Consider the following 13,746-nt stretch of genomic DNA (forward strand, 5'->3'; position numbering starts at 1 on the left):
GTGGTTACGAGTCAAGATGGCGGAAGAGGGCGCTCCGGGCCGGCGCGGGGAGCGGGAGCGGAACGAGGAGGCGCCGGCGGAGCGTGGGCCCGGCGCGGCTTTTCACATGTTCGTGCTCATGGAGGACCTGCTGGACAAGCTGAAACTGCTGAGCTACGAGGAGGAGGCGCTGCGGCGCCACAACATGCGGCCTCTGTCCAGGTGCTTCTGACTCGCGCCTCGGCCCGAGGGCGCTGGCGTGGCCGTGGGCGGGGGGCAACGGGAAGGAATTCCTCCGGGCCGTCAGAGCATAGCGAAGGGCCTGCATGGCAGAATACCTGGGAAAACTAGCCAGGAACAAAGCTTCCCGTGTGAGCTGGAAGCTTTCAGAACGCGAGGCCCCGCGAAAGGCTGAGATGCGCTGGGTAAACAGTCCCTTGACCTTTCCTGCCCCCGGCAAGTATTAGGTGTCTGCATGCCACGGTACCCGTGCAAAAAGTAATTCTACCTAAATTCTACCTCTTCCGCAGAAAATAGCTCTGCGTAAATTCCAAGTTGTTCAAAATAACTCTAAATATCTTGAATTCAGGATAGCTATTCATGGTGTGTGTATATTTTTTACCCTTTAATCCTTTACAAAGAGGGTCTTGGACCCGTTTTTGGTAAGCCTGGGTTTTCATATCCAGTACATACTTGTTTCAAATGTAATGATTTTTTATGTCTTTCTTTTAAATTATGGTGGAGACAGGAAGTCTGGGAATCAGGGCCAGTGTGCTCCCAATATCCACCTGCCCATATAACTTTTAAACTCATCCATCACTTTCAGCCAGGCTCCACTGCAGGGTGTCACAGAATTAAGCTTCTTATAAGCAACAGTTTGCTAAGTTACCCCCTTTTTGGGAAGGAGGCTCAAGTATGAGCACAGTGGCTGTAAATTAGGTCTAGCCTGCCATTGAACTATTGGAATGTTTGGAGCAGGACAGCAGACCTTTGTGTACTTCAGTGAGTAGCTGTATTGGTAAAGGGAAGCATTTCCAGAAGTTCCCAGTATCCAGTATCCATGTAATTTATACTCTGGGGGGGTAGTCTGGTTTTATAGACTGAATTCTTATTAGGATCACATAATTGAATTTGGTGTGATCCAAGTCACATCCAGTTTTCATTGCTCTCCAAAGCAACCCAAAGCACAGTAGATAAGGACAGGTGGAAGGATCACTTCAAAACATGCTCCTGATCTGAGCTGAATTTGCAAATGTAGGAATACCATCCTCCTGCATTTCTTGAGGAAAGTGTGAAGGGGAGGTGATTTGGGGAATTTGGCAGCCAAGTCTGGTGTTGACTAATAACTTACACAAAGCTGGAAATAAGCAAGCTGGGTGTAGAAAACTTGGTCTGCTGTGGTTATGTGTGAAACTAGGCGTCCTGATTTTTGGTCAGATGGGTTGCTCATTGAGAAAACTGGGTAAAGAAACTGCTCTGTAGCCTGTGCTTACCTATAATGTTGTAAGAGCTCCAGAAACTCACACTACATACCATTTGCTCCCTTATGAAACAGGCACTACTTTGCGCTGCCCACCAATCCCGGTGAGCAGTTCTTCATGTTCTGCACGCTTGCTGCTTGGCTGATCAGCAAAGCAGGACATCCCTTCGAGCAGCCGCAGGAGTACGACGACCCCAATGCAGTGATTTCAAATGTGCTCTCCGAGCTGCGGTCCTTTGTGAGTGTCACACGGGCTCTCTTCCCAAGTGTGTTGCAAGCTTCTGCATTCCCTTCAGAAATAACAGCAGTCACACACTGCTCTCCTGCTGGGTCTGGTCCCAAGGACTGGACAGACTTTTCCTAGCTGTAAGTTTGTACTGTGTTACTTAGTTAATTGGAAGTTTACATAGGCTGTACCTACTTGCTATTTTTTTTTAACACTACAGAAATGGTCTTATAAATAATTCCAGTTGGTTTTGTTCTGCAGTCTGTAAAATGGATTTAACCAGGCTTACCTTTTGTAGTACCACATATGTTGCTCATTTATAGTAGCATAATTTTCAGAGATTTCATCTGGAAGGTTTACACGGTTTGTGATCCTGCTCCAGCCAAAGTCAATGACTTAATTTGTAGTGTAGGAAGTGGTTTAGAAGAATGTTTGTGGGTTTTTTTGGTTGTTTTTTGGGTTTTTTTTTTGTTTGGTTTTGTTTTGTTTTTTTTTAGTTTTGCTGTTGTTTTTTCTTTTTTTTGGTAAGGAGTAAAAGGTTGTACAAACTGCCAGGAACTACTGAGATTTTTTTTTTTTAATTAAAAAAAAGAAAGGAAAAAAGCTGAACTCCAAAGATCAGGAGACTACATCAGCTGACAAGAAGTATGATCTTAGTATTCTTCTTTTAAATTATGTATTCTTCTTTTAGTATTCTTCTTTTAAATCTTAGTATGATCTTATGGAAGATTATACTCTGGTGCAGCTGTGAATGATGTTAAGGACACTGTACTCTAAAGGAGTTAAACTATATCAAACTACTATGTTTATCCTGCATGACAGCAATAAATTAAAATATTTTATAAGTAAAATCTGGAGCAAACAGGACGCTGTTGAAAAGTTGGTAGTTAAGTCTCAATACTTGAGTTTCTCTGTAGCTGTTACTACGTTGACTTGTCACTTGTGTGCTTGACCATCCAGATCCCTTGTGGCTTCTGCCTCTTCTGCTACCTGGGAGTATGGTCTTACCATATGCTTAAAGATTTCTACACTGCATCTTTTCCTTGGCATCGTCTGGTTTTCCTTCTGTTGCTTCACTGGAGCTGCATAGAAGAAGAATGTAAATTGTTATTAATAAAATCTCATACACAAGGAACACTTTTGTTTTAGTGTACAAAACTTATCTCCCTTTGAGGAAATTTGGGTTGTTAGGCCATTAGTAAACAGCCTGTCTCTTTTTATTTTAGGGAAGGCCTGTGGATTTTCCTCCCTCAAAATTAAAGACAGGCTGCGGAGAGCAAGTGTGCTACGTTCTTGATTGTTTAGCTGAAGAAGCCTTGAAGCACACTGGGTTTAGCTGGAAAAGGTACAGTACACTTCTAAGCATCCTCCCCAATACATTATTTTCCAGCAAGCAGATGTAAGTTGTAGTGGTAAGATAAAACATAGGAATGACTAAAACCGTTTTACTTGACATTTCATGAGAGGGTAAATTCAACTAGGCTTGAAGCAGGGTGGCCAGTTAATTCCTAATGCAATTTCACACAATTGGCCTGTTGCCAGCAAGGCTGAGTTTGGACCATTATAGACTTAGCTAATTAAGGTTTAACTGATGACTTTTTTTTTGTTATTTCCCTACACATAACTCCTTGTTAATCTGGTATTTGAGTTGAAACATGTCCTTTTAGGTTCTATCAATCAGTAGTAAATTCCTGGAGTTATGCACAGTATGGTCATGTTACGAGTAGACTAGATTAATTTTATTTAATCTGAAGGAAATCCTAGGACAAATTAGATGACAGATAATCTCAAATATATGAAAATGTCTTTAAAAGTGTTCTTTTATTCTTTTCCTCCAATGGGTTTTGAAATGGATATAGCGAAGTAATTTCTACCTTGGAAATATTTTACTGTTACTTCTCTTTAGTACACAAATTCCACTGTAGGCTGCAAATAAGCCTGTGGTGACTTGCACTTGAATTTTAAGAGTTAGACCAATAGAGACAAACCCCAAAATTTACTTCCTAGATGACTTTGTAGTGTGAATGTACTGTACTGCCTTTACTTTTAAGACAGTCCAAGATGAACAGGACTTTCAAGGCAGAGTATATATTTATTTAAGTTGCAAAACACTGTCTAGGTATGTTCCATATCATCCATTTTTCACATGAAATGTTTTGTTTGCAGAGGTATGTACAATTTATTGCATTTAAAAGCTCTGCTGTTCTTTGAATTAATTTCAGGCCAGCATACCCAACAGAAGAGCCAGAAGAAGAAGAAATAACAGAAGATGATGCAGAATTAACACTTAGTAAATTGGAAGAGGATGTTGCAGTAGGTTTATTTGGTTGGTTTTGATTATATTAGTATTGGCCAACTATGAGGACATTTTTATTCACTGTTCATTTTGTTTGGCTTTTTTTAAGAAGTATTTTTAATTAGCTGTTGAAGTTTTTTTTCTGCAGCTCTATTCCTGCATTGTCAGATTCTCTGTAGGGTTTTTTGTGGCTTTTCAGATAAGATTAACTCTTCAAGACAGAGTGTATATTCTTATGTGCAGTAGAATCTAACTATGCATTAAAAACACAGAGATTCAGAATTGTTTCTTTTCTCCTGATAAATCTACTCTTGATGTTAAACTAAAGGGTTAAAATAGGAAAACAGTCAGCTGTCTCCTCTTTTCTGTATCTTGTTGAGGTGTAAGCTGCTTAAATTGGGAAGTGGGGATGAAACAGTTAACTAAAGCATAGTTGAAATCCTTCAAAGAACCTCTGGATTTGTTCTCAGTATTGTCCTAGGCCATGATTTTCATAACTAATGTGTTCTTTTAGCTCTTTGGAATATATGTATGTTAATAAAACCACTGAGGTGTTATTCCTTTACTAGGTATTACATTGCCAGGCAGTTTATACCAAAAGGATACTCACTTTTTAAAGCCCCTAGTAGTTCTATAGGGATTAATTACATGCCAATGTAATTTTTTCCCTGGTCCATTGTTGCTGCTGGTATATTGATATTAGCTGTATCCATAATTGAATTTAGCAGTATTTCCAGCAATTAAATGTTAATGATGAGGTTCACTGATTGTTCTTTGGTTTTGATTCTTCTGAATAAAAATGATGAAGCTGACAGAGACAAGCCTAGTTCTGTAAATCAGGGATAGCCTGTATTACGTGGCCAGCAGTAGGCAGTGAGGCTGGGTTTGCGAGAAAATCTGCTCAGTTTGGTTTCTCAGTTCTGATAACCAATCTTGTTCTGGTGGTGTGTTCTTCTAAATGCTGCACAAATATCTATTGTCCGTTTAGCAAAAGACAGTCTTAATTTAGTCTAAATTTCTCACAGGTATTTAGGGGACTCAGGGTCAGATATGCCAGAAGGAAATAGTAGTCCCTGTTAGTTAAAAACTGGGTAAAATAGAGGAAAGAGAAATAAGCTCCAAGGTTTATTTCAAGGGTAAAATCCTTCAAGTGAGTCTTGAAGGATTTTACCCTAAGACCTGTGTTATTGCAGCTTTTGTGATTTCTGTAGAAAGGAGGTGGATCGTGAAATTTCACTTTGGTGGAAAAGACAGTCAAGAGGGGGACAAGGGGTATAGGGGTGAAGTGTCTGGGTGATAAAATGGCAGATGAAATACTGTATAGATAAGTGAAGGTTAATGCACAGAAAAAGCATCATTTCTTATGGGTGATGGGCTCTCAGCTGATCATAGTCACAGAAGAAGGGGATTTTGAGACTATAACAGATTTATAGAGTATGTTAACAGAGTGTGTGTGGTCTCATGGGCAAGAAAAAAGCAATTGCCTCAATTTCAGTTGTGTTATTCTGCACATTTAAGATGTGGCATCATTCTGTGACTTCAAATACATAGTGCAAACAACATCTTCAAAACTGTGTTGAGGTCCGGTTGTGATTTGGCTTCTGTTTTGATGGAGCTTCATTTTTAAGGTAGAGCTTTAAGAAATACATAAAAAAATACAGTTACCATACAACTATTGACAATGGGCCATTTGATGTCAGAGGCTTTAGGGTTTGGGTTTTGTTGGTTAGTTGGTTTATTTTTGTAATACTGTGGTGCTATGAAGGAAATGTGGGGTAGCTTTGACCTTTCAGCGTGTCCTAGGTATTATGCCTCTTCATAAGCTCCATTTCATAAATTCTCCATGTCTTGTTTTGTTCAGAAATATGGAACTTAATACTCGTTGGTTTGTTCTCCTGCAAAATAAAATTATGGAGAAAAATTGTGCAATAATTACTGAAGTCTTGCTTTGAAACTTCTCTTAAGGAAGAAGAGTCAGACAATGAAGAAAATTATATTGACCTGAGTGTTTTAAAGGCACAAACGTACAGATCAGTAAGTTGTTACGCATTAGTCCTCTCATGAGAGATTTTTACATCTGTAGCAGCAATTTGTGTCTTGGATTTAAATCTAAAAATCCTTGCATAGTCTTTACTTGAAAAAAAACCCATCTGAAATGAATCAGGTATTATATATTAATATTATTTTGAAAGAACAATATGCAGCCAGTTTCTAAACTGATAGGGCTGAAGGGCTGCTGGGAACATTTGCAAGAAAGTTTTTGCAGAGACTTCTAGAGAAACATGGTATTAGTTTCATGAATACATTTAGTCCCACATAAATACACCATTTCTGAGATGTATTATAATTTCTTAATATATACATTTAATTGTCTTCAGTTTTAAGTATGATGAGAAGATATACTTTAATTCTAAAGAATTAAAGAAAGCCATTAAAGAAATCTGTTTCATCTGTAGTCTAGATCATTCTGGATATAAATATTTTTCTAATATTAACACTGCAAGTCATTATAGTGATTTCATTGCATAACAATGATATTTTGTGTATAAACTTTGGGATTTTTACACAGAACATGAATGACACTGCAAAGCAAGAAGAGATTTTACAGTCCACAACAGATGCAGCAGAATGGAATCTGGAAGTGGAACGTGTGCTTCCACAGCTGAAAGTCACAGTCAGGACTGACAATAAGGTATGGAAGAATGGATTTGCTTGTGTACACGTCGTGATTAAAATGTGATTTCAGTCGATGCTGTTTACTTTCCGTTTGCAGTTGTTGTCTTCTGTCATGCAAAGACCTGTGAGTAATAGGCTCTCCAGTGCTACCTTTTCTGAACTTTTGTCACTTGATTTGACCCTAGAAGCAATAATTTTCAGTAAGGTGTTTTTTCAGTATTATATTTTTTTTCTGCTGCTTACAAGGCACCTTATTTCTATATAATTATTCAGTGGGGTTTTTTTCAGTCCTCTGACATTTCCAATATATTCACACTTCTAAAATATTATATCCTCAGTTTAACAACTATTAAAACATCTTCTTGGAGGACAGCTGATGATCTTACCTTTCAACTCTTCTATTTTTTAACCTGATTGTATGGAAGGCTGATTGTATGGGATTCTCTTGGTGAACTTTACGTGACAATCAAGTAGGTCTGTACCCTGGTCTAGTCATCCTGAACTCTCCTAGTGTTTAGTGAAAATAAGTGATCACTTTTTCAACTGCTTTTGCTCACCATATCCTGGTAACTGTCTCAGGGTGAAATTCATCATGTCTTAGAACTGTGTATTTCTCTCCATAGTCTATTTCAAGGAGTCTAGAATGAGCAGCTTAGAAGTAGATATCCATCTTTGGCAGGTCCAAACCTAGGGCCTGCTCCTGGCATTGCCATAAGCATTCTTTCCAGGAGCTTGCGTAGCACACACAGATCAGTGCACTATTGAAATTGTTCATTTGCAGTGACCCAGGTAGTTGGAGTGTTGGAGCAATCTGCAGCACTGATACAGCAATACAATACATATACATGAATACAATGAAAGAAATTACCTTGCCAAAAATAGGGGAAACCTTCAACTGTCTGCTGAGCTGCTTGCCTGTCTTACACCATACTGCATTTTTCTGTGTGAAGAATTGCCTGGCTTGAACCACTCTGCTGTCATCCTCAGCAAGCCCATCTGTTGCAGAGAACATGATGCTTGAGTCTCACAGTGAGGAATTAAAACTTAATAAAGACATAGATAAAAAATTAAAGCCACTGTAAGATCTGAGGTTTACTAGCTTCCTGCTTAATGCACCATCTCTTTGCCTTAAGGAATATGTCAAAATGAACATAAAAAGAGGATTCTTCTTCTAGCTTCTTTCAGAAATAACTGGAGAGAAATGTTTGGCCTTTTTGTGTTGTGCCAGAAAACATATTCTGTTTCCTAAGCTGTGCATGTAAACATAGTACCAGGAGAGTATTAATGGTTTAATCAATGGCACTAGAAACTAGAACTTACTGTAAAGTCCTGGACAGAGTTGGGGGTGGGTTGTCTGCCTGTTGTTTTTATTTAAACTCCAAAGTTTGGCAAATTGTGAGCAACTGTCACCAGACCAAGAAGAGTCTCCTTCAAATGTGAAACACAACATAAGCACATTATCTCTAGTGACTCATTACCTGGTGTTCAGGGCCAATTCACAGCACCTTTTCTCAGCCCCCACCCCAGAGTCCATGTATGTGTCCTATGATCTTGAAGCTGGAAATAATTTTCCCCCTTCTAATTGTATCCTGTTACCAAAACCAAGTTTTGGTATTTCTGCCTCTTTTTCTTTCCATTCTTCTTCTGGTAATGGTAATGACTGAAATAGAAGGTAAAGAACAGATTGTCCAGAATTGGTAGGTGTTGGGCATCAAAAGCAGTCATTTTGTCTAAGTACAAGCTGAACTAGTGCAGCTACAACCAATAGTTTTAGTATTTGTGCCCAGAGTGGTTTCTAACAGAAATAGTTCCATGAAAATCAGACTCTAAAAAACATAGCTACTATGGTGTCAGTGAGGATGTCAGTGTTTGTTTATGGATCTGAGTGTCACATGTGACATTTAGGAGATTTATAAATGGTGTCACATTGAGCCAGTGCCCCTGGCTATGAACATGGCACTGGCAGGATGATACATGGCAATAGTATAAAAGAGAACTGACCCTGCTTTGCATACATGCCGCTGTTTAGTAACCAGAGAAGGATAAAAATTGTACTTACCTGTGTTTTAATTTGTGATGCCTTTTTAGGATTGGAGGATTCATGTAGATCAAATGCATCAGCATAAGGATGGAATTGATTCTTCTTTGAAAGAAACTAGGGTATGTCTTGTATGTACAGAATATTTTACTAATCTGTCAGCGTTTTTATTTTTTATTTGATACGTATTAAGGGCTAAATTGATCTTTTTTCCTTCATTGTTTCTTGTGCTATTGCTGTAAAATTAAAAAGGGAAAGATATGACAAGGATCTTTAAGCACAGTGCTGGTAACAACATACCTTCTGGGAAAGAGTTGTATGTGTGAGGATTAACAGGGCTATCAGGCTCCAGTAATGAATGCATTACCATAAGTGCATCCTGACTACACAGGACAAAATAGAACAATACAATCGGAAGGTGCTGTTAAAACCCCCAAATACTCTCAAATACTGTTGCTAGAGTAACTTACTGGCATTGAAACTTGTAATTAATTGAGGAGGGGAGAGTGATGAAGCAGTGAAGACTGATATATGTGTTTTGGAGGTGGGCAAACCAGGACACATTGGGAATATTTTTTTGTTGGCTAAACACAGTATTTCTGTACTGTGTTCATATTTTCCTCTCTGTCTGTAGGCTTCCATAGCCTTTCTTAACTACAGCATCATTTTGATACTCTTTACATATTCTCTGTCAACTGTCAACCCACAGAATGTGATTTTCTAGGGTTACCTTGACAAACTCCATAATGAAATCAGCAGAACACTGGAAAAGATCAATAGCAGGGAAAAGTACATCAACAATCAGTTGGAGCACTTGGTTCAAGAATACCGTTCAGCACAAGCCTTGCTGAGTGAGGTATTGCTGATCTTTTGTTGTTGCCTTGTCCTGTATTAACTTGCTGTTAAGTGAGGGTAGAGGTAAAGACAACATGGAGTGAGCTATCTATGAATTCTGCTGTTGGATATAAAGCAGGGGAAATGTTGATTGGCTGTCAAATTATATTCTTCCTAAGCTAAACTAGCAATTTTTATTCAACTGTTCTGCAGGGGAAAATAGATGGTTTTGGCTGAGTATTATGTATAGCTGTTGCCAGTCTTGAGCAACTAGTAAATTGCTAGTTCTGCTTTCTCTGTGAAGTTCACACATCTGTCAGGAGTGGAATAACTACAGTCTCAGTCCAACATTCATCCCTTAGATTGGGTACTGGTGCTAATGTGCACAAAGCACTCTGATTACTTCTTTGCTACATTTAGTTTTTATGCCAATAGATTGCTGTCTGAGAAGATTTTTCATCCCCTATTTAGGAGGCATTATAGTGTGCCTTTTGGCAAGCCCTCCTGGTTGTGGCCATGGTGACAGTAATGCTAACAGAATTTGACCTCTGCACCTTCTGTTTGCCTTGTTGTTAAGGTATCTTCGAGATAGTAATTTACTGTTGATGAAGTATTATTCTGGATTTCAGTATTCAATCCTTTCTGCATTATGGCAGATTTTCTTCATGTTTATTTCCTCATGTAAATGATTAGAAAGCATAGTTATTATCAAGTGCGTATTTGTACTATTTACTGCTTTACATTTTTGAATGACAGTCATTGCAGGGGCTGATGTTTCAACCCTGTCCTCATTTGTAAACCTCACTGGGGATTTGTGGGAGAGTTTCTGGAATTGAAACATAAGAGAGCAAGTATTGAAGTTTTCTCTGAACTATCTGCATACACTTCTCCAACTCTGTCATTACAGCCAAGACATGTTTTTTTCCAGGCTAAAGAGAAGTACCAGGAGGGAAGTGGAGGAGTAACTGAAAGGATTAGAGTGCTTTCTGAGGTAAAACACATCTTACTTTAAAACTGTCTTCAGAGAGTTAGCATTTAGTGGTTGCAGTTTAATGAAACCAGTTCTCTCTGATTTGTTCTCATGGTAAAGATTATTTTTTGTTTGGGGGAGGTGATCTAGTCCAGTCCCTAATTTTTAAATACAGGCTGCCGTTGATTTTTAACTTGCGAAATGTGAGCTCAGTTTGTAAATGAAGGTATATGTTCTGTATTTTATAACCTGTACCCCAGAATTTTGGGGGATTAATAAATCATGCCCATAAATTCTTTGGAAGAAGAAAAGCTCAATTCTTATTTTTAGTTAAAATTAACAGTTTGAAATTTTTATCTTCCAGGCACTTAAAAGCAATATTTGACAAAATAGTCATTTTTTCCATACATCAAATTATCTTATTACCTAAATCTGGTTTTCCTTTATATTGGTGCTCTGACAAATTTAAATAAACATCTGTCTCCTAACACCATGTTGAGTGTTTCATGGCATTTAATTTAGAATTACAGCCTGATTTCCACATACTTCAACTCTTTATCCAATTCACAAATTTTTTAAATGGCTCTGTTTGGATTTTAGATACCAGCTTTACTTATTAGACAATGAAGCCTCAGGAATAGGTGCATAAAATAGGTCATACAATAAGAATGTGTTAGAAATTGTACAACAAGTTTGAGATGTTTCAGAACAGATAGAACAGTTGAGTAAGAAGGTACCTACAGTGATACCAAGTGCAGCTGCTGTAGGTAATGCAGCAGTTAAATTGAGTTTTCTAGCAAAGATTTCTGAGTGTATGAATTCTGCAGAATTAGATCTGCTTTCTATTTCACTCTCAAGGAAGTAAGTTTGAAAAAGTATTTTGTGATGACTTCAGATTTACAGTGTGCGCTTTGGGAGCTGATTGACTGATAAGTAATGGTGAATATGTTACTAGCTGGCATCTTTCAAACTACATAGGTGCAGTGGCACATGTCTGAGGTAAACCAGACATATTGGATGTTAGTACTGATCTGTTTTCAGGCGTGCAGTCAAGACCTCAGCCTGCCTGGCAATACCATTACCAGGCAGGCAGTAGCAATGCAGCATTGATTCCTTTTCATTGCTGAAAAGGCTTATTGAAGCCTTAATGAAGGGCTATTTTCACATTATCACAAGATTACTGAATTATTACCTTGGCTATACTTTAGAATCATATATTTGCTTTTTTTCATTGTCTGTAGTTGCTAGACAGTGTTGAAATGCACTTTTGTTCTTCAAATGTGGATTTTACATACCTGTACCTGTGCCAGTGCCAGCAGGCTGGACTGCTGCACCTTCTTATGCTGCAGTGCTGTTTCTCAGGTTTCCAGTGTAACATGCCAAAGTCCTGGTGCTTCCAGAAGGGCAGTGGGCATGGTTATTTGATGAAACTTGATCTGTGGGGATATTGGTTCCTTTGTTCATCGATCCAGCATCACACTGAAACACTTATATTGTTGTTTTTTACTGGGGATGCGCAGATTTTTCAGTAACACCATGGTGTTTGGTCAAATTGTTACCCTTTTTCTGTAATTTTTTAACAACATTAGTTCAGTTAAATTAATTTCTGAATGTTTGAACAATCGTTCCTCTTTATGTAACAAGTAAGATGGATTAGTTTATTTTTTTTAAAAAAGCAGTACTTTTTAAAAATTCAATATTCATCTGGTTTAATTAAGAAAAAAATCTCTTAAGATTACAGAAGCATTAGAGAAAGTAAAGCAGGAAACAGAAGAGAAAGGAAGCAGTATGACTGATGGTGGTAAGTACATTTTTGCTTCAGACAACACATCCTTTTTCTTGGTGACAGTTTTATGATATGTACTTCATTAAAAAGAATTAGAGCAATTGCAAGGAGCAAGATGATGCAGCAGCATCATACTAATGGGAAGGGAGGGGTTAGAAACAAAATGGAAGGCACAAAACATTTTAATAGCTTTTCACAGGTAAGATTTTCACACCCTGCTGAAGGTGTCTTCAGTTCTCCACTAAACCTCAAATCAGCTATGGGGATAAGGCTTTCAGCTGAGCAAAACACATCATTGAAAAACCTGTCTTAATGTTGATGCACATTTTCATGAAGCTCTTAGATGTCAAGAAGACAGCAAAATTGTCATTGCCTATTTCTGTCTTTAAAGTGTTTTGCATATTAAAAATGATGTATCAGTACAATCATGTATTTAGAGTAGAATACCCTTTTGTTCATTCAACTCTTCCATTTTAAGGAGTAAATTACAGCAAACAATGCTTTTGTGTTACATGGCTGACAGAGTTGTACTGTTTATCTTTTTTGGGACAGCTCCTCTAGTGAAGATTAAACAGGCCTTAACAAAATTGAGGCAAGAAACCATTCAGATGGACATACAGATTGGTGTGATGGAACACACATTGCTGCAGTCAAAGCTGAAAGAGAAATCCAATATGACTAGAGATATGCATGCAACAGTGATTCCAGAAGCCACAGTAGGTGCCTATTAAAATTGGTTGGACCTGACTTAATTTGCTCAAGATGCAGTTTTCTACCATTTGCTTTATTGTGAGTTCAGAGGTTTTGTTTATATTGCGGTAGGAGGATGTTCTTTTTTTCCTGTTCCTTTTGAACAAGATGCTTGTTAAAAGATGCACTTTTTAAAGAAGTAACATGCACACTTTAGACTCAAGAGGGAGCCATGTTTAGTTTTGTGCTGTAAAGATTTACTGTATATCTCTTCCAAATATACGAATAAATTCTTGTTAGTGAAGATGTGTCTATTTCCTTGGAGAATGCTATGTAGTGTGAAAGTCTGTAGAATGATGCTGACAGCCTGTAATCTTGATACTCTGCAGTGCTGAAAGGAAATTGCTTGCAAAGGACTTGAAGGTAAAATGTCTGTCATTGCCACTTACATACATTTACAGAAAGTATTTAATTAATTAAGTATTTAATTATTTCAGTGATACTGAAATAATACAGCATTACCCTTTCTAACAGGCTAGGTCAAAACTGATATCAGCTGCAAGACTCCTCTAACATCAACATCAATATCAAAATCTATATAAGACCAAAGAAGGTGAAAAGTACTGTTTGGAAATTACTCTTGGCTTTCTAATTTTTTTCCATGTGCCATCACTTTTTCAGAATCACTTTATATTAGCATTGGGTCAAATGCTGCTTTCATTTATAGTATTTGAAGAGCTTTGTGGACCAGATTTGGATTATTCTTGTTTT

The 13,746-nt window shown here is 38.0% G+C and overlaps 1 protein-coding gene across 1 annotated transcript; it reads left to right on the forward strand.

Annotated features, from left to right (window-relative positions):
* Position 1: 1 nt before the first annotated feature.
* Positions 2 to 13,279, forward strand: IFT57 (intraflagellar transport 57). Its single transcript, XM_036406264.2, has 11 exons — positions 2 to 201; positions 1,535 to 1,697; positions 2,912 to 3,030; positions 3,908 to 3,998; positions 5,947 to 6,015; positions 6,551 to 6,673; positions 8,746 to 8,817; positions 9,420 to 9,551; positions 10,458 to 10,520; positions 12,234 to 12,300; positions 12,838 to 13,279. The coding sequence occupies exons 1-11, from the start codon at positions 17 to 19 to the stop codon at positions 13,014 to 13,016; spliced, it is 1,263 nt and encodes a 420-aa protein (XP_036262157.1). The 5' UTR covers positions 2 to 16; the 3' UTR covers positions 13,017 to 13,279.
* Positions 13,280 to 13,746: the final 467 nt, after the last annotated feature.

The sequence above is a fragment of the Molothrus ater genome, chromosome 2 (assembly GCF_012460135.2).
Source record: "Molothrus ater isolate BHLD 08-10-18 breed brown headed cowbird chromosome 2, BPBGC_Mater_1.1, whole genome shotgun sequence".
Taxonomy (NCBI): Eukaryota; Metazoa; Chordata; class Aves; order Passeriformes; family Icteridae; genus Molothrus; species Molothrus ater.

Bases quoted from the DNA above. Each gene is read 5' to 3' on its own strand.
- IFT57 (XM_036406264.2), top strand. From the start codon at position 17: ATGGCGGAAGAGGGCGCTCCGGGCCGGCGCGGGGAGCGGGAGCGGAAC. The intron at 3,031-3,907 runs GTACAGTACACT...AATTAATTTCAG, and splicing joins ACTGGGTTTAGCTGGAAAAG to GCCAGCATACCCAACAGAAG. The intron at 10,521-12,233 runs GTAAAACACATC...AAATCTCTTAAG, and splicing joins GGATTAGAGTGCTTTCTGAG to ATTACAGAAGCATTAGAGAA.